This window comes from Ailuropoda melanoleuca, chromosome 10 (genome assembly GCF_002007445.2).
Source record: "Ailuropoda melanoleuca isolate Jingjing chromosome 10, ASM200744v2, whole genome shotgun sequence".
In the NCBI taxonomy this organism is placed as follows: Eukaryota; Metazoa; Chordata; class Mammalia; order Carnivora; family Ursidae; genus Ailuropoda; species Ailuropoda melanoleuca.
The window spans coordinates 89,441,324-89,461,596 of NC_048227.1; the positions used below are offsets into that span (position 1 = coordinate 89,441,324).

Consider the following 20,273-nt stretch of genomic DNA (forward strand, 5'->3'; position numbering starts at 1 on the left):
ATTATTTCATATCTAGCTCTTTTGAATAAGATGTATAGTTTTAGGGTTTGAATAGTTTGTTTTATATTAGCCAGCTGACAATGGATCTATAAACAGATTGCAGGATAACTGGCCTTTTGTGTAACTGAATGCTGGTTCGTGGTATTTCAGAGATATGCAGAACTCCATTTTTTTTTTCTTTTAGACAAGAATATTGGCTGATAGACCATGGTTGTTATTTTATGAACTAGAGATGAACTAGAGATCAGATCATTCTTCTGAAAACATTATGAACTTTTAAACAAAGACAGGATATTGTTGAATGTTTATTGCTGGAGTACCGCCTAATGTCATCAATGGGAAAATACTTGTTTGAATTAACTATAGCAGAGCTATCAGCTTTAGGAAGAGAGAAGCTCAAGTCGGTCAGATAGCCAAAAAGGAAATTACTGATAAGACTGAGAGACAGTAGTGGCTGTCTCTGGTTAATTGGTTTCCTATTACTCAGGGAAGGAGCAGTTTTGTGGAAGAGGGGATCATAATGCTAATGTGAAGGTGATAGCTGAGAAGATCTGAAGCCTGGTCAACAGAGGTTTCTTAACACCTGAAGTTGCCCCAAATGTGTCATCTTTTGCCATCATGTCTTTAGTCTTGGAAAGCTGGTATGCAGCAGGGCTTAGGTCTGTTTCCATCAGCCCTGCACCTCTCAGTCTGAAAGGTCAAGGTAATTCCATTTCACACAGTTGAGTGCTTAAGTCCACATAAACCGTCTGCTCACTGGGGTGGTGAAGGGTTGAGTAAACGCTGACTCCTAGAGTCCCTGGACCTATTTCTGACTGATCCCCCTTTTCAAATTCAGCCCATGAAGTGTGGGCTTGAGACTGGGTAAGTGGGCTTTCTTCAGGGCCCCAAACTGGTGCTTTTATTTGCATTTCTATTCTCAAGGGCTTTTACTCTTACTGAAATTTTAATCACGTAAAAATGTATTTCCAAAACATGGTTTCCTGAGTATAAAGTTCATAATTTAAGAATCTGAAGAATCTGTACTAAAACCAGAAATTGTTATTGAATCAAAGACCTCACCTTTATTTTATTTTATTTTTTTAATAATATTTTTTATTATATTATGTTAGTCACCATACAGTACATCCGTAGTTTTTGATGTAAAGTTCCATGACTCATTACCTGCGTATAACACCCAGTGCACCATGCAATACGTGCCCTCCTTAATACCCATCACCAGCCTATCCCATTCCCCCACCGCCCTCCCCTCTGAAGCCCTCAGTTTATTTCCCAGACCTCACCTTTAAACCGGAGTATGAAGTACTGTAATAGATGATTTCTGCTTGGTTGTTTTCTATTTGCAATAGACACATGTCACTGGACACCAGTCAGCCTTAAGCCAAATAGCGTTCTATCCAAGAAATGGCTAATTGTTTTCCAACTTTCTGAGGTTAATGCTGGTGATGTTCTGAGTTTTAAGGGAAATTAAGATAGTAATTTCCTTTCCTAAAAAATTAATTAGCTCTTTTAGAAAGAAAAATAACATGGGCCTGTTGTACATACTCAATTAGTACATAAATATATAAAAATTGTTTACTGTGTTTTCAGTAATAACCCTATCTAATATGTATCTTTCCAGACATGTTATATGCATATAGTTGCTTCCTTTTCTTCTCTCTCTCTCTCCATATATATGGATGAAAGGAGATGAAAATTATATTTGTGTGTGTGTATATATTATACATAAGCTACTGAAATTTGCTTTTATAATTTTACATTATATCATGGACATTCTTCTTGAAAGGCTCATATTTATGCCTTTGTGGTGTGTAGTTATTCATTTTAAATTTTGATAGATATTACCACCGTATCTGCATATTTCATCTTCTTCAAAATAACTGTTTCATACAGGATTTTTTTTTTTAACCCAAAAGCCTCTTTCTGGAATGTTAACATTAGTTGGTTATACAGGATTATGAGTCTAAGAGAAGATATATAATTTTTTAACACAATTCAAACTTCTAAATGTGGTCAATACTGTGTCTCTCAACAGGGCCCATTTGGAGGCCAGTGCTGAGAAGTGGAACAGGTTGCTTACATCCTTAGAAGAACTGATCAAATGGCTGAATATTAAAGATGAAGAGCTTCAAAAGCAAATGCCCATTGGAGGGGATGTCCCAGCCTTACAGCTCCAGTATGATCACTGTAAAGTAAGTTGACTGCATATGGTGGGGATCTTCTTAAATTTTTTAAATTAATTTTTTTTTATTTTCAATTAGCCAACATATAGTACATCATTAATTTTTGATGTAGTGTCAATGATTCATCAGTTTTGTATAATACCCAGTGCTTATTACAACAAGTGCCCCCCTTAATACCCATCAGTTGGTTACTCCATCCCCCCACCCCCCTCCCTTCTGTAACCTTCAGTTTGTTTGATTCATTTTGATTTTTGGCAAAGTAAATACTCAAAATTCTAGATAAATATCTGAGTTGAAGCGATCAACACAGGATTTCACCCTCACTCCCAATTTCTTTTATTTATAGATTTTATTTATTTGAGAGAGAGAGTGCAAACAGGGGGAGGGGCCAAGGGAGAGGGATAGAATCCTCAAGCAGACTCCTTGATGAACACGAAGCCTGATTCAGGGCTCCATTCCACCACCCTGAGATCATGACCTGAGCTGAAACCAAGGGTTGGACGCTTAACCAACTGAGCAACCCAGGCGCCCTCCCACCCCCCGTTTCTAAATGTCAGTATTTGGACATTTAATTTAGGTTGCATGTATTACTTCCATTTGTTTCAGATTAATTTGTCTCTTCATATTCAATTAATTTTTTCAAACATTACAGATCTCTAAAGCATCATATTGCTTTTAGCTTATCATAACATTTATCTAACGTTCTAATAGATTTTAAAATATTAATATATTCTATTGGGGAAATTTTGTTACTACAAGTGAATCTTAAATTGTGAAGGCATAGAGTTATAAAGAATTGCAAATTATCATGTTTATAATAAATGGAATGAAAAAAATAAGGACCTGTAGAAGTATGAATATAGGATAATGTCTTAAAGCAAATGAGGGCCATAGTATTTAGATCATTTTATATGTTTTATTTTTCTAAACTTAGACCTTTTTTTGAGTTATAGTTTTATTCTGCTCAAATTTCTGTCTGTATGCAAATTTGTACTTTTACTCTAAGAAGCAGATATGCTGACATGTTATTAACTGACATGTTAATTCTTAGAAGTTTGTATTATTTAAATTCTTTGCCTTATTAGCTTTCCATTTGTTGGTTTAATATTCCTTCATGTCTATTTTCTCATGTACTACACATGGGCTTGTTTTGTTAAATATACATTTTTTTACCCTTCACATGCAATGCAAGTTCTCATTCTAAATCTGTACGTTTTAATGTGATGTTAGAATTCTGTTCCCATTGGAAAAGCCACAACACGAATGCATGCATCTTCTAAAGGGAGAAAGGAAGATGTCATCTAGGTAATAAGTTTGCCTCAGAATGATAAGACCTTGAAATTTATTTTACTTTGGGCCCCTGTGACTAGGTTATTCAAATTACCATTTGGGTAAATTTTTCCCTTTCTACTTGAAAAGAGACTGTGATAGAGAAATAGTTCTAAGATGAGAATAAAGAAGACACCGTTGGAATATAACATGCAAAACAATCATAACAAAAACAGCAACAAACAATGACAGAAGATTTTAAATCACTGATTTAGGAAAATCACGTTTCTCCTTTTTTCAGCCTTCCCTTCTGTTAGTTATTTATATACTTTTTTTGTGGATTCAGATGATGAGATAGAATAATATAAAGCTCTTCTAATGGAAGTGCTCTGTTAAGGAATAAAATCTGCTTGTGACCATGTTCTGCTAGTTTTGATTAAAACCTAATTCTTGAGGCATGAAATGATTTCCTCTTCTGGACTTAGCAAGTAAAGTGCACATCAGTGTTTCCAGTAAGTGCTGGCTATGTTCTTTCTAAGCCCTCCTCCGAGCAAGGTCAGCCTATTTTAGGCTGTGTTTCACGTAGACTGTTAGAGTGCAGTTGTCTGCACCAATCCTCTAGGCCTGGGCATTTGGATAATAAAGGTAATACTGCTAATGGTGCCGATGATCACACTGGTTCATTCATTCAGCAAGTATTTCTTGAGTGTGTGATATGCACCAAGCACTATTCTAAGCATTGGTGAGTCAGTAATGAACAAGATAAAGTTCTTGCCTGACTCCAAGCGGTAAGGGACAGACACTAGACAAGCAGTAAATATATAATATGTCCCATGGTAGTAAGTGCTATGAAAAAGGTAAAACAAGGTCAAGGAGAGAGAGAGGAATGGGAGAGTATAAATTGCAGAGGTGCTGTTTTATGTGGAGAAGGTCAGGAAAGTGCCATAAATGAGGTGGTTTTTGAGAAGAGAACCGATTTAAATGTGAGGCAGCAAGTAATGCTACTCCCCAGGGAGGACAGCATAGGGAAAAGGGTATAGAATCACACCGGCCATGGAGGCTGCAGTGTTCTGGTCATATCTGAGGAATAGCATGGATACCAGTATTGTGGAAACAGTTCAGCCAAATAGAGAGGCAGAAGATGAGGCTGGGGTGGAGGCAGGGGGAAGGGCGATAAATCACATAGGCACTTGAAAGCCCTCTGCAAGGGCTTGGCTTTTATTCCAAGTGAGATGGGAAACCATGGAAGGTTTTGATAATTGTACTGCTGTGATCTTACTTACATTGTATAGCAATTATAGGCGAAATTATGGAGAATAAAATATAGAGGAGTCCAGGAATGCATTTTAGTAATCCAAGTAGGGGATGGTGATGACTTGAACAAAGGTGTAAAGGGAGAGCTAGAAGTAACTGGCTTCTGAATATATTTGGGAAGAAGCAACAGGATGTGCTCATGGGTTGGAACTATGGAATATAAGAGAAAGAGAAGGGCTTATAGTGGCAGGAATCCAAGGTTTTTGGGCCAAGCAAACGGGGCAGCACCTGGAGGGAGAATGTGGGGTCAAGTAATGACTCTGAGCATGAGGACAAATTCTCCATGTTTCTATGCTGATGGGAATGATCTTGTAAGGTGGGAACAATTAATGATGCAGAAGAGAGATTACCAGGTAGGGATGGGATGGGATCCAGGGTATAAGTACAGTGGTTGGTCTTGGGTAGGAGGGCGAAGAACTCATCCAGTCTAACAAAAGGTAGGCTTGTAGATTTGTGTGTGGGAACATTTAGATGTCCTCTTTTGGTTGCCTCTGTTTTCTCAGTGAAATAAGGGGCTAGGTCATCAACTGAATACGAGAAGAAGGAAGATGATGTGGAGGTTTGGGGAGATAGGAGGCAGAAAATGTAGTCTAGAAGTGGGTGAGTTAAATTAGGAATGTACAAGAAGACCGCAGGGCATTCCGAAGGGCCCCCATGAGGTCAGTGTTCATGAATTTAAAGTGAGAGCAGCCAATGTGAATGTTTTTCTTTGCCCATGCTGAGTTGCCTCACCGAAGGTAAGGAGTGAATTGGAAAGTTGAATTAAACCAAGCACATGTGATAGAAGAAGAGAGGGGCAAGGGGGTTACAGAAATACAAAAGAGCTATGGTAATGATCACACGTGGAATCGAGACTGGGGAAAGGGAGATGTGAGGATATCAGAGCGAGGAGGGACAGTAAAGTGGTGTTAGAAGTCAATGAATGGGACACGGCAGGGGGAGCTGAGAAATCATTCAAATTGGGGACACGGGGAGGGGCACAAACTGTAAAAAAAGCTGGTTGTAGTCAGAGATGAGGTGTTAGAGGGGGCATTTATTGTCAGTGACAATCTCTGGTGTCTTTTTGTGGGAGAGAGTTGCATGGGTAGGGTGGAGAACACGGTCCTTTGGGAGGGGTAGGTAAGGAGCTGAGAGGCAGTTACCTGCACGGTCATCTACAGGGACAGCAAAATCACCAAGACCAGGAGAGAGAGCCTGATATCAAAATGATGATTAGGAGAAGGAAGTGTGATTGTGGGATAGGTTGGGATTGGTGTAGTTTGGAAAAAATGATGTTTTCCCATTCCTTTTATCTTTAGAGTCTTACACCCTTGGTTGGGCATAGGGGAGAAGAATAGTTTAAATTGGATACAGTTTAGCACTGCTTTCTAAATTTCTTAGTGCCGGCTACTGGATTTTTCTTGGGTTACTATTACGTCTTTATCACTTAGCATGTTGTACATAATCCAGACTACTGTTGAGGGATGTTCTTTATCAGTAAGTAGGACTTATCGGGAGTTTCCATTTAATGGTCTGTACTTCCTCAAGTTTTATATTAGAAAGTTTATATGAATAGCACTGACTGAATTTGGGGCCAGGTGACTTCTCCCCGCATTCTTATACCCTCCCTGGAAATAATCCTTTGTGGAGTTTCATATTGATTGTAGGTTCTGGAATATGATACTTTATTGTGATCTGTCATAGTTTGCCTTCCAATTTACCAATGATCTTAAACTACAGGCTTTCTTACCATCATCTATTACTAATGTTTTGACATGAGCTTCATTTTTAACTCTGAGAACTGAGCAGCCTCTTGTGCCAGAAATAAATTGTGGAAGAGATATCCATGTAAAGTTTGTGGAGGTGTGTATCACTTTGCGAGGGCCACCATAACAAAACACCATAGATTGAGTGACATAAAAGAAATTAACCTTCTCACAATTCTGGAGGCTGGAAGTCCGAGATCAAGGTGTATGCAGGGTTGATTTATTTCTGAGGCCTCTCTCCTTGTCTTGTGGATGGTCATCTTTTCCCTGTGTCTTCAGATGGCCTTCCCTCTGTATGTCTTTTAAAACTGCTCAAAATACCCTCTTTTTATAAGGACACCAGTCATACTGGATTAGGGCCCACCCTAATGACCTCATTTTAATTTAATTACTTCTTTAAACACCTTATTTCCAAATGCAGTCACATTTTGTCAAAAGCAACCTTCTTTCCCAACTGTCAAGTATAATGTTTCTAATCACTATAAATTATTAGAATGAGGGCAAATTGCTATGCATCGGTACTGTTAGGGCAATATTTAAAGACATGGCCCCTACTTGTAATTATTTACCTTTCTTACGAAACTTTGCCAGCCATAATCATTGAATAGCCTTACTGTAGTTGAACCTCAGCCTTGCCAATGTTCTGACTTAAATATAATTCTGTAAATTATCCATGATCTTTTCTTAAATTTAAAATCCATTTGGGTGTTCATGTGGTTACTGTATTTCAGGATAGTTTTTTCTTTCCTGTGTCCTTGGAGATGTCTTTTCATCAGGAAAAAAAATCTTTATTTAGAATTAGAATTATCAATGATTAAAAATGAAAGAGGCCCAAGAAATAGTTTAGTCCAATCCCCTTATTGATAGAGCCATGGTGTGTTTTGATGAAATCTGAGTTTTCGTCCCTTCCTTCCTTTCTCACTTCCAACAAATCCTTATCATTTGCCCATGTGTCTGGCAGTTTCTAGGATACCAGAGAGACATGGATACATAGAACAGACGCAGTCCCTGTGTGCACGGCACTTACAGTCAGGGGAGAGCCTGTGCCTGCCCTTCTCAAACTTACAGTCCCTGTTTCTTCCCTGTGTTATTAGAAATCATTTCCAACAGGAATTGTGGCTGAGCTGTGCACTGCACACTGCTGTCCCAAATCTCTGGTTGTCTGCCCAACTATCCATTTCTCTGACCTCCAACTTTAGTCCCTTTGTGATAACTCAAGCCTTCTATCAGTTCTTGTACACTTTTATTTCTGATCTTTTCTATTTAAGAGATCCTTTAACTCTTTTCAATTATAACATGATGATGTAGCTTTGAACAGAACAAAATAATCTTTAAACTTTTTTCACAGGTATATTTAACATTAATTTCAGATGCCTTTTAGTTTTGTCTGTTATTATAAACTATTTTTTTCTAACTTCTTGCCATTTTCGGTCTTTAATTGTCAAAATAAAGTTTAAAAGATCTCTTTAATTTTAAAGAACTCTTGCTTTAGAGCTTAAAAGTACATAGTTAGAATCAACCAAAATCAACCCTTAAATGGCTTGATACTAATATTAGGCAAGTTATTTTGCTTCTTAAAGTTTCCCCATAGAAAAAGTGGGAGCTTATATTTGATTTCTGTCTTTCTCTTCTCGCAGATAGCTGTCTGAATTACTTTGTTTTGAACAACACAGTACTATGTCAAACTAATGGGACCTAATCTCTTGATACTAAATTAGAATGTCTAGCGATTCCCAGATGGATTTTTTTTTAACTGAGACAAAGAAATTTAACACTGATTTCTTTACTATTCTAGGAGATATGATCTCATAAATGCAAGTCTTGAATGTCATTTTACACAACGCTTTTAAAGATCAGCTTTAAAAGGAGTACCACATGACTTCCTGTTGTGGTCAAGACGAATACACATTCACAAGATGCATTAAAAACCACACAAATTAGCACTTAAGTTTTACATCAACATTTCCAGTGACATTATATACAAAGTAAAACATAAAGTTAGGTCTCAGGACCTTAGGTGGATGTGGGGTTACTGTGTGCTAAAAAACCACTCTGTGACTTAAAAGCTGCTTCCAGGGATGTCTAACTCTGATGTCAAAGAGTTATGTGAAGAATTTGAATAAGATCATTCTAAGTAGACAGCTGACCAACCTCTATCCTCAGCAGCTTAGGAAGTTGAGTGAAATTTTTTTGGTTCTTCCCCTCTGGATAGTGGCGTATCACCCTCTATTCTGAGGTATCTTCTGTTGGGACTTTCCATACAAAGTTAGTTAATGAACTTCACCTGGGCTCAGGCAGACATGGTTTCAGAGCTCCCCTCCTCCACTCACTAGCTCTGTGATCGAGGCTCTGGAGTGCACTGTCCCATCTCTTCAGTCCTGTTTCCCACCATCAGGATATAGAAAGCACTTAGCATAGTACATTTAGTAAGTGCTCAACAAGCAATGACTGTTGGAGTCCTAATTTAAACTAGGACCTATATTTTCTAGTGTGTTTTTCATGTAGTTGTCCTGTGTCCAAATTTTTAATTTTTCCTCAGATTCGTGATGTTTGGGCAACCACAAGTTTTGACGTCATAACATACATTTACTATTTTTGCCCATTGGTGGCTTCAGAGATAATTTAGACTACTCAGGAAATGGGATGAAGTCATTAGAACAACAATTTTGAGGCTTTATGTGGGATAGATATGAGTCTAGAGATGGCAAGATGATTTATTTCTTGTTCTTAATAAAAGAAAACAGCTTACCATGGAAAGGCCAAGCTCGTAAGACATGTCTATATACATTGCTTCAGTTAACTTATCAAAGGTTTCTAGGCAAATGATAAATGTTTAACCATGAATCTGATTACCTTTAGAAGCAATATTTGAATGTTACCATAATGTATAAGCAAAGAAGCAGAATTAATATATCTGATCTTACATTTGCATTTGCATGACCTTATCCTGGGTCCAGTCTGCTTTCACAGTCACAGATGACGGTGGTTAGAGACTCTGGTATCTCAGATTCATGTGTGCAGGCTCCTCGGATACTAGGAGCTTGGTTTTGGGGAACTCACATACTCTCAAAGTCTTCTGGTTCCTACCTATATTTCTTTCTTTTTTTTTTTTTAAAGATTTTATTTATTTATTTGACAGAGAGAGAGAGACACCCAGGAGAGAGGGAACACAAGCAGGGGGAGTGTGGCAGGAAGAAGCAGGCTCGCAGCGGAGCAGGGAGCCTGTTGTGGGGCTTGATCCCAGGACTCTGGGATCACGCCCTGGGCCGAAGGCAGACACTTAACGACTGAGCCACCCAGGCACCCCATGGTTCCTACCTATATTTCTATATTCTAGGTCTTTATATGTGCATCAGTGACTTAATGACACTGTCTCATAACCATTCTTCAATAATGGCAGGGCTAGTCACCCCCACCCACCCACACTATCCACTGAACGCATTCTTATGCGTAGAAGACAATGTTAAATATACAAAGGGCAATAAGGCACAGCCCCTATACCTCAGTGACACATTTTAATAATTTCTGTTCATAAAAGCTCCATGCTTGTGGCTGTATCCAGATGGAATATTACATTTTTAAATGTTTTGGCGGATGACTCTGAGACTTTTAGTTAGAATGGTACTCACTTCTATGAGTTAAAAGGTCATGCTTCAGATCACCTTGTCTGCTTAACCACCTAGCAATTATAGATAAAATGTAATAACAACAACAAAAAACCTAGGAAACCAAACATGGCAAAGTTGGGCTCCAGAACATGGCAGCCATTCCACAGACCAGAAACAAAGCAGAAAAGCAAAGTGGTTAGTAGGGTTGATGGTGCTGGGGGTCCCAGTCCTGGGTGCTGAGCAAGCAGAAAGCCCCCTAGCAGCCTCTGCTTAGAATCTCTCTGACACATTGAAATGAGTGACTCACAGATTGGCATTCTTTTATTCTGTAAAAAAAAAAAAAAAAAAAAGTCCCAAGAACTGATAGTATAAAACATCAATGCATTTTGGACCCATAATTAAATGCTTATACTTTGGATAAGCTGGATATTTTAACCAGTGACTCAGAACATTGATAGGTTTTCAGCAACAATAATAATAAATACTTGTTCAATGCTTTAATAGCACACACATAGGAAGACTCATTAAGTAATAATAAAAATTAATACTATGTCAAAGGGCTCTGACAGGCATTTGGCCCTGGGCCTGGCACACAGTAAGGAGTGGTGCATTTCTCCTCCTGTAACTGCTGGGAGTCTATCTTGATAGTTTTAATAATTTTTGTCTTGTTTAAAACTGTCTAGGCTATATGAGTTGTTTTAATTAAATAAAGGCATATTAATACCTAATATTTACCATTTCATACTGCCCTGTGGAAGTAGTCCCCCATCACTATCTAGGATTACCTTGTAAAATTAGACAGAGTCACCTTCCAATCAGTTTGTAAACAACACAATTGTATTGTTTTATTCTCATGTGGGTACATATTAAATATCCTCAGATATCAAAATAAATTACTACTTTAAAACATATAGTGTTTTTTTAAAAAAAATAGTTCGTGTTTTTAGCGATTTTTAGAATAAATGGATATAGTTGAATTTTCCCATCTAATGACCTAAATTTTTCGTATCATCTTTAAGTCAGCTTCGCTTTCAAGAATGTGAGATTATTATTCAGTCAACAGTTAGAAAGTACCTACAATGCACGTTGCATTCATTTGTAATGTTAGGGATTTATTTCAGTCACATACTTTAACACTGGATAAAGTTGCACATGCAGTGTTTGCTGTTCACTCAAGACTTCATTTTCTACACAATGTAAATAGTTACGTGGAGGCAGTTGTCAGAGCCATGCCTCCCTTTCTCCAACAGAATGCATGTTTGATTTTAGCAAAGAAAATCACCAAAAATAATTGAAAGTGTATGATTCTGGTATAATTTTTTTGTACGTTTAGGTCCATTCCCTCAGGGCCCCTCTGTCCTTTACTTAACTCAATTTAATTCCCCTGTTCAAATCTCATTATATGAGTCAGGACATCTGGGTCTGAAACTGACTTGCTGAAATACATTTGCAAACTTGCTTACTAAAGTAACAAATTTGAACGTTGTCTTTAAATCAGCAACATGCCTCCATGAAATTGAGGCTGTGTGCGTGTGGGATCGTTCTCCCTACTAAAGTAATCTGAGACTCTACCTGCAAATCTGTAACTTCAACGTCTTGCTGTGTGATGAAGTTACCAAATATGGGAGATCGACCTTTTTTCCAAAATTGATTAAATTAATTTCCAAGTTCCCCCTCTAGCCTTTGGCACCTTCTTTGACTTCCTTCTTATTAAATGCATAGCCTACTAAGGACTGTGTGGAAAGCTGTTACTTGTATTTCTTTCCAAAGCGGCAGTTCTAGAAGTGAGGCTACATCTATGGGCCACACTCCATTTAGTTGTCTGTGGCTGATTTATCTCCTATGCCCAACAGGTGTCACTGGGACTTTACCCCAAAGGGCTGTGGAACACCCAAGTTTAGAGGGAAAGACAAGGCAGCCTAATAGCTGGCACTGTCTGGTGGTGAAATTGAGAGTGGACCACAAATGTAGCAGGAAGGAGAGGTAGGGGGGACCAAGCAGTTACAGTCCACCCCATTAATATAACAGCCCATTTCCAATGAACTGCCTCTGGACATATTTAGCCCAGTTTCATTTATCTGCCAGTTTATGTATTCATTCAACAAACTTCTTTGTTGCTGCTGAGATTCACCACATACTTTGCTAGGCACTGGGCATGTATCACTTTAGAAGACTAATTTTGCTGTCACGGATTTCACCATCTAGCAGCAGAGACAGGCTTGAAGAAAGTCACTACACTGGGTACCAAAAACACGGTATTGGGAGCATGAGCACACGGCCAGGGGGGCACAGATGAACCATGACTCTCTGTGCTTGGGAGGCTCAAGTAAGTCTTCACAGAGTGAGGAGCCTTTGAGCTAAAAAGAGATCTCGGAATAAGAATTCAGTTAAGACTGTTATCAAAACTCCTGGAGGGAAAATCCTGCAAATGAGTCTTGGCATGACTTGGAGTATGCAATAGCAGGAGGTGTTGCTTACCTCCCTTTTCAATTTTACTTGAAAGAGAAAAAAAAATACAAATTCAGCACCTTATATGGTGCCTCGTAATAGTAGGTATTGAATATATTTGTCAAATGAAAGAATACATTTATGTGTGCATATATTTTGAAAAGCGTAGGGAAGAATACATTTTTATTACTGTGAGACGCTGGAGGACTCCTATCTTAGTTTTAGCATTCCTTCTTGTATTCTGACTCAGGCATCATTTTTTATGTCAATGGGGTGGAACCAAAATGAATTTATATATTAAGTGTTCATTTAGGGACGTTAACCAAAACTTTTAAAGCTCTATGAAGGAGATTTTTAAAAAAATTTTGTCTGCATACTAATGAAAAGTAAGCCTGTTTTCTTTCCCTTTTCTCATGTAGTTTTATTAGTGTTATCAAATTTAATGACTCTTCTGCCCTTTTTTGCTGTCATACTATAATGACTTCAGATCCATATATGCTGATTTAGCTTTGAAAGCAAGTTGGGGAAAAAAGTAAATTACATTCTAACAGATTCTCCTTATGTTTGTATCATTTATTTTTTTTGTTTGTATTCTCCAATAAGTAGTTAAGTGTTTTTTTGAAACCAGAAGCTAAGCAAGCCTGCTGTACTAGCAATACTTCTATTCATTATCATTGAGATGCCTTGCATCGAGGGCCATCTTCGTGGGAGTGTGCCCCATGCAATTACAATCACACAAGTCTCCACTCTTAGAAGGCCCTGCACTTGGTTTAGTGCTCTGCTGCCGCCATCTTGGAATTCTTAGTAATGATTGAACAAGGGGTTCTATGAGTTCTATGGTCAGATTTGCTGGCATTAAGAAAAACATTAATGTTTATGTTTTGACATACGTAAAACAACACTTTTACAATAATGGAAGCCTCTTAAAACTTACTGCAAGCGTTCTCTTTCTCAAGTAAGCCATCCTGAGCCTCTATTCTCACTTACATGCCCTTCACTGTAACTTCTCCTGTCTCTGTGCGTTAGTGTCAGCTGAGATGTGACCAGGGCTCTATTTTCAGTCCTTCCTTTCCTGTCAACTCACTAGCTGTTGCTCTGTTTGGTCTCTTTACTTGACTTCTAGGACACCACTCTGTGCTGCTTTTCTTCTTACCTCCCTGGTAACTCTTTCTCAACCGCCTCTGCTGGCCGCTCCTTCTTTCCGCAGCCTCCAAAAATTGGGATGCACCAGGGGCCAGCCTATGCCAACTTCTCTGTACCTATTCCTTCCTGAACTCGTTGCCTCCAGGTGTTACATGCCATCTATATGCCAATCACTGCCAAATTTATATCTCTCTCCGTGTCATCTCTACTTGGGTATCTAATAGACATCTCAAACTTAGTAAGTCCAAACTGAATTCCTGAACTTGCTGCTCAAAATCATTCTACCCGATCCTCTCTCATTTCAATGGAAAGAATTCTATTGTTGCTTAGATAAAAAATAATAATCACTATATTCCCTCTGTTAGAAAATCTTGTTGGTTCCATGTTCAAAATATAGAATCAGAATCTGGTTATGTCTTACCACCTATTAGGGGCTACAATGATCAGTCTCGGTTATTCTTAATACAGTGGCCAGGGTGTTCCTATTCTGAGGAATCAAAACTCAAAACTCTGTAGTGTTTTCCTATTGAATTCAGAATAAAAGCCACTGTTCTCAAAATGGTCTACAAGACCCTACATGGGACCTACCTCCCACTCACACCTTGCTCACCTCATTCTTACTATTTGCTCTCATCAAGTCTGGTTTCAGCCACACTGACCCCTAGCCATGCCTTCAGTTACAGTACCATGTTGTCTTCTGTACCTAGAATGCTCTTTCCCTGGTAGCCACATGATTAACTCCACTGTTTTCCAGTGTTTGTTCTATGGCACCTCCCCAGTGAAGCCTACCCAGACTTCTCTATGCCAGTCGAAACCCCCTTCCCAGTGCCCCTAATCTCTGTTACTCTGTTCTACTTTTTTCTTTTTCCATAACATTAATCATCCTCTAACATAATTACTTATTTATTTTCTGTTGTCTCTTTGTCTATGCCTGACACATTAGATAATCAATATTTGTTGAATGTGAAAGGAATGAAATATACCCGAAGATAACAAATACACCCAAAGATAACCCAAAGGTACTATTGTTCCTTTTTTTCTTTCTCTCTCTTTAATCCCTTTTTACTTATTCATGTTTAAAAGAATATCCCCTTTTGAAGATATTTCTACTTTATATAGCTGAATCTTTAATAAAGATTAGCTGGCAGAAATATAAGTAACAGTATTTCCAGCTAGAAATAATTTCAATTATATGACATACTTGAAGTTGTAAGAAAACTAAACACCATTATACTTTACGTTTTAATATTATAACCAGTTTAGAAGTTACCTTCTTTCTGTTTTATTACCTAAATTATTCAGATCAGGAGTTGGAGAGATTTTTGTATAAGTGGGAAAGAATTGACATATCTCTAATGTTGAGATGGCTTTTAAAATGTAGCTTATTTTACCCTTATGCACTGAATATTGCTGGGTTCTCTCTTGTGTAGAGATTTGACACTGAAAGCTTGGTAGGTTAAGGCTCCTCCCAGACATAAGCAGTACCTTAAACACAGGCAATGCCTCATTCAGTAACTGTTGTCACGTGTTACATGTTTAGAATACATTTAGCTTCAGAGAGGTCATGAGGTAAAACATTGTGGGAAAGTTTCAAGTTGTTATAGATACAAAAACTATGCTTCTAAAATACATTTGTAATTATCAATAATGCTATTCTTTAAAAGTAGTAATTTGCGCTTGCTTCAGCAGTACCTATACTAAAATTGCAATGATACACAGAAGATTGGCCGGGCCTCTGTGCAAGGAGGACATGCAAATTCGTGGAACATTCCATATTTTTTCAAAAAATTAAAAACAGGACTACCATATGATCCAGTAATTCTACTTCTGGGTAATTATCTGAAGACATTGAAAATGTCAGTTTGAAGACATATATGCATGCTATGTTTATATACAATAGCCAAGATATGGAAGCAACCTAAGTGTCCACTAATAGAAGAAGAAGATGTGGTAGAGATACGATGGAATATCACTCACCCATAAAAAATGAATTAAATCTTGCTGTTTGTGGCAACATGAATGGACCTAGAGGGTATTATGCTAAGCAAAATAAGTTAGGCAGAGAAAGACAAATACTACATGATCTCACTCGTGGAGTCTAAAAAACTGAAAACAAATGAATAAACAAAACAGAACAGAACAAAACAGAACAGAAACAGACTCATAAGTACAGTAAACAAAATGTTGGTTACCAGAGTGGGGAGGGGGTGTTGGTGGGTGAAATAGTTGAAGGGGACTAAGAGGTACAAACTCACAGTTATAAAATTAGTAAGTCATGAGTATATAATGTACAGCATAAGGGATATAGTCAATAATGCGGTAATAGCTTTGTATGATGACGAATGGTAACTAGACTTATTGCGGGGGTCATTTTGTAATGTATAAAAATATCAGATCACTATGATGTACACCTGATACTAATAGGATGTTGTATGTCAATTATACTTCAATAAAAAATGAAAAATAAATAAAAGTAACAATTTGTTCAATGATAAATGAGCTAGAGTCCATTTAATATTCCTTTCTTAAAAGTATAGTTTTAAAAATTATGAAAATAGTATCATTATAGTTTTTATAAAAATAAAGAACAAAAAATTGGCCATAAGTTTACCACTATAACACAACCATTTTCATTTTGCATGAGTGTTTTCTGTTTGCATATTTATCTTTCACACAGTTCTAATAGGGTACATAGTTTTTATCCTGTCTTTTTTACTTAGATATATGTCATGTCTGTTTCCTCATGTTGCTATGTAGTCATTATCAAGAGTAATTTTTCAAAGTTACGTAATGGTCCCTAGTGTAGCCATACCGTAGTGAGCCTAAATATTTTCCAGGTGTTAGAAATTTAAATTGCTTTCAATTTTTTTTCATCATAAATAACTTTATAATGAAAACTTCTGTGTTTGTAGCTTTTCCTGGATCATTTTCCTAGGGTATATTCTCAAAGGTGAAATTCTTGTTTCACACAATATGAACATAGTAATGACTCTTGATATATTGCCAACCGACTTTCCCAAGTGATTGAACCAATTTTCCGCGTGTAGCAGTGTATGAAAGTGAAGTTTCACTGCACCCTTGCCTGTCATTTCTCATGTTTCCCCCCTCTTTCCTTGAACCTTGTATTGTTAGCATTAAAATGCTGGTATCCCATGCCAGGATGGGAATTTAGAAAGCAGTGTTGAGATGTCAGATGTCTGATTCTGTTTTTCTCTCCAAAAGAAGGGAGAGAATTGGTTGAATGTGTTTGACTTAGTTGTACGTCGAAGGATTGGGAAAAAGATATACATTGTTGGACTGATCAGTTGAAGAAATTTGATATTTATATCACATTAGTGTATGTGATGTAATCTGGCTATTTTGCCATCACAGAACTTTACTTTGCTGTTTGAGTCTGGAACAAATTGGTTCACAAAAAGACATTACATTTATATGTTGGTTTTCTAAAATCTTAAGTGATATAAGAAACATGCAACCCAGTTTTATATTTCCAAACATTTTTGCTTAATTTTGGAGGATCACATGATTCCACTTAATTCCATAGAATAAATAATTTATCCCTTAAGAGAGTTAAATTCAGTTGTTCCTGATGGAGGGTTGGATATTGGTCATCCAAAGCTGTAGATAAAGCAGCTGGAATTTTCCTCCACAAGTGATGGTGAGTAGAGACTGAGGGAAGAATTCCGTCTTGGAAAAGAGGTGAGAATGTTGATAAGACTTTAGGTCAGCATCATTGTAATAGTAACGTTGTTGTACAACGCTGAATAGTTTTGAAATACGTTCACATTCACTGTCTCACCTGAGAAGTTAGTAGAATGAGACATTTTGTTATCAACTTGCAGAGAAGTTTCGGGACAAACCCAGGGACTCATGATGGATTAGGGTTTGCCTACACAATGCGCACTGGACTGTCATACAAGGCTTTTGGCTGCAAATCTCCGATTTTGTTATACCACAGAACAGTTTTTTAAACATCTCCGTATTCTTTCATACATATGTTCATTGAGCTCGCGCTCTACCCTCTGTGGCATAGATGTGTGCCTTCACAGACGGCCCAGTCTGGTGTAGGAGTCAAGTCTGCAAAGACGTCGGGACAGCATGTGCGGTTAAGTGCTGCAGCACAGCAGATGTCAAGGGCTGGAGAGGCTCAGAGAAGGGAGGGCTGGCTCCACTGGAGAACCACGTGATATTTATATTAATGATGAGGGTGGTATTGGTGCTGGGTCCCTCAAGGGTCAGGAAGGACCACCCTTGTGGATCTCTTTGACTGTGGTCAATGAGGGCTGGTGAGATTGCTAAGAAAGCACACAGATACTGTGTCAAGATTTCTATGAAGGGCTAAAGGAGATGACTCCTTCCCTCTCTGCTGTGCAGAATTATTCCATGTTGCTTTCTTTGCAGACCAGCTTCGTATGGGCTACTCCCATTTCTCGGGAATTCTCTTTCCTTGATTCTGGATTACACAGGACATGAGGAAGGAACACTTGCCATATTCTAGGAGCAGAAATAAAGACATTGAGACTAGAAATTAGGGTATTTAGTAGTTGAAGTTGGAGAGCAGGGAAGATCCAGATCTTGGTAGGAAGTTCAGAATTTGTTCCAAGTGCAATAGGCAGCTATTGGAGGGCTTTAAGCAAGGGAGCCAAAGGATCTGCTTTACCTATAATTTTAATATTATGGTCTAGAAAAATTTTAGGAAAAGTGTATCTCAGTGAATTTTGGCACTTGATACACAGACAATTTGGATGATGGCTTTAGATTAAAGAAAGGAGAGGAGACAGTTGTTACTTAAAGAAGAGGGATGACACCAGGATTTAGTTCACACCCACATGTGTGCTTTTTTCCTCCCCTTGGTCTCAGGCAGTGTGGCAGGTTGCCAGTTCAGGACAGAAGGGGATGTCAGGGATTCCTCTCCTCCCTCCAGGTTTTCTCAGACCTTGTTTTCACATTAAGTGACTTGCAAGATCCTGCCCATGAGCAACTGATATTACTGCTCTTTGCTTGGCAACAACTCAGCCACTCCGGTGAGCCAATGCCATGTTCATGATGAAAATGAATAGCCAATTGACTCAAGAGACTTTCAGACTTAAGCCACCGCAGTCATTTCTTTATGCAGACAGTCCCTGACTTAACAGTGGTGGAGTTACAGTTTTTCAGCTCTATGATGGTGCAAAAGCCATAGGATTTCAGTAGAAACTGTACTTAGATTTTGAACTTGGATTTTTTTCTGGGCTAATGTTATCCGGGATGTCCTCTCTCCTGATGCTGGGCGGTGGTAGCCACAGTTCCCAGGCCACCACACAATCACGAGGGTCAGTGACCAATCCTATTGACAGCCATTCTGTCTCCATGCAACCATTCTGCTTTTCGCTTTCAGTACAGCATTTAATAAATTACATGTGCTGTCCAACTTTATTCTAAAATAGGCTTTGTGTTAGATGATTTTGCCCAGTTGTCGGCTAACGTAAGTATTCTGAGCATGTTTAAGGTAGGCTAAGCTCACCTATGATGTTTGGTTAGGTTAGCGTATTCGGTGCATTTTTGACTTACAATATTTTCAGCTTACAGCGGGGTTATGGAGTTGTAACCCCATCGTCAGTGAAGGAAGATCTGTACCTTCTTATCCCTTAATCCCCCGTCCTTCCCAATTATAGCAGGTGGGGAGAAGTGTTCCTAGATGTTGCAGGAGGATCATTGAGTGTCTCTCTTTAGGCCTTTAAAATTGAATAAGGAGCAATGGATTCTGCTGCCTGACACTGATACTAGTAAGCTGCCAAACCGTACCCTGAGACTGAAAGGGGGCAGAGAAGTGACAGGAAGGGTGGGCTCTGCCAACTGGGGCTTAGGGCTTGGAGAAATTCTGTTGAGAATGAAAACACTGAGATTTTACTAGTTAAATTCTGATATTCAATCAGATCTTCACTAATCTGACATTCCAGAGCTTTCTTTAGTTTAAAGGAGCATGCAGAAGCTGCTTAACAGGGAAAACAATGAGAGACTCAGTTTCTTTACCCGTTTATTCTGGTTCCTTGAATTGCTTTTCTCTTAATTACCTTTAATCTAATTCCAGTTTCTTTTTCAACACCCAGTTGCTTGTGCCCTCACCACCTCCCTCCATCTTCTCTCTATTTCCTCAGTGTCCTGTTTGTTCTTCTCTCTAATATTTGTGGCACTTACCATATTGTGACCGGCATTCTCTTCTCTTTAGACTGTAAGTTCCCTGAGGGTTAGGATCATGGTTTATTAATTACCGTCTCCTCTTGTGCTTGGAGGATCCTTCAGATTATATGAATTTAATATGTTTTAAGCTTTTTATTTTGGTGGAAATCGTTGTTGGAAAATTCTATCATATTATTTGGAAGGTTGTTTATCACTGACTCAATTTCTTCATAGTTAATTGGCCTGTTTAAGAAATCTATTTCTTCCTGTTTCAGTCTTGGTAGTTTATAGGTTTCCAGGAAGGCCTCCATCTCTTCCAGATTGTTTAGTTTTTTGGCATATAGCTGTTGATAAAAGTTTCTAATAATCCTTGCAATTTCAATGGTGCTGGTCGTGACCTCTCC

At 38.3% G+C, this 20,273-nt stretch overlaps 1 protein-coding gene and 1 non-coding gene across 6 annotated transcripts in view; both read left to right on the top strand.

The window, feature by feature from the left end:
* UTRN (utrophin) overlaps window positions 1-20,273 on the top strand; it is a 426,951-nt gene that overhangs the window by 367,464 nt on the left and 39,214 nt on the right. For all 5 annotated transcript variants that reach the window (XM_034669248.1, XM_034669249.1, XM_034669251.1 and 2 more), the window contains one exon: window positions 2,036-2,192. In XM_034669248.1, the coding sequence (XP_034525139.1) occupies window positions 2,036-2,192 (157 nt within the window). The remainder of the gene's footprint in view (window positions 1-2,035; window positions 2,193-20,273) is intronic.
* LOC117804303 lies at window positions 15,384-15,490 on the top strand. The gene has a single exon (XR_004628643.1). It is a non-coding gene; the product is annotated as a U6 spliceosomal RNA (small nuclear RNA).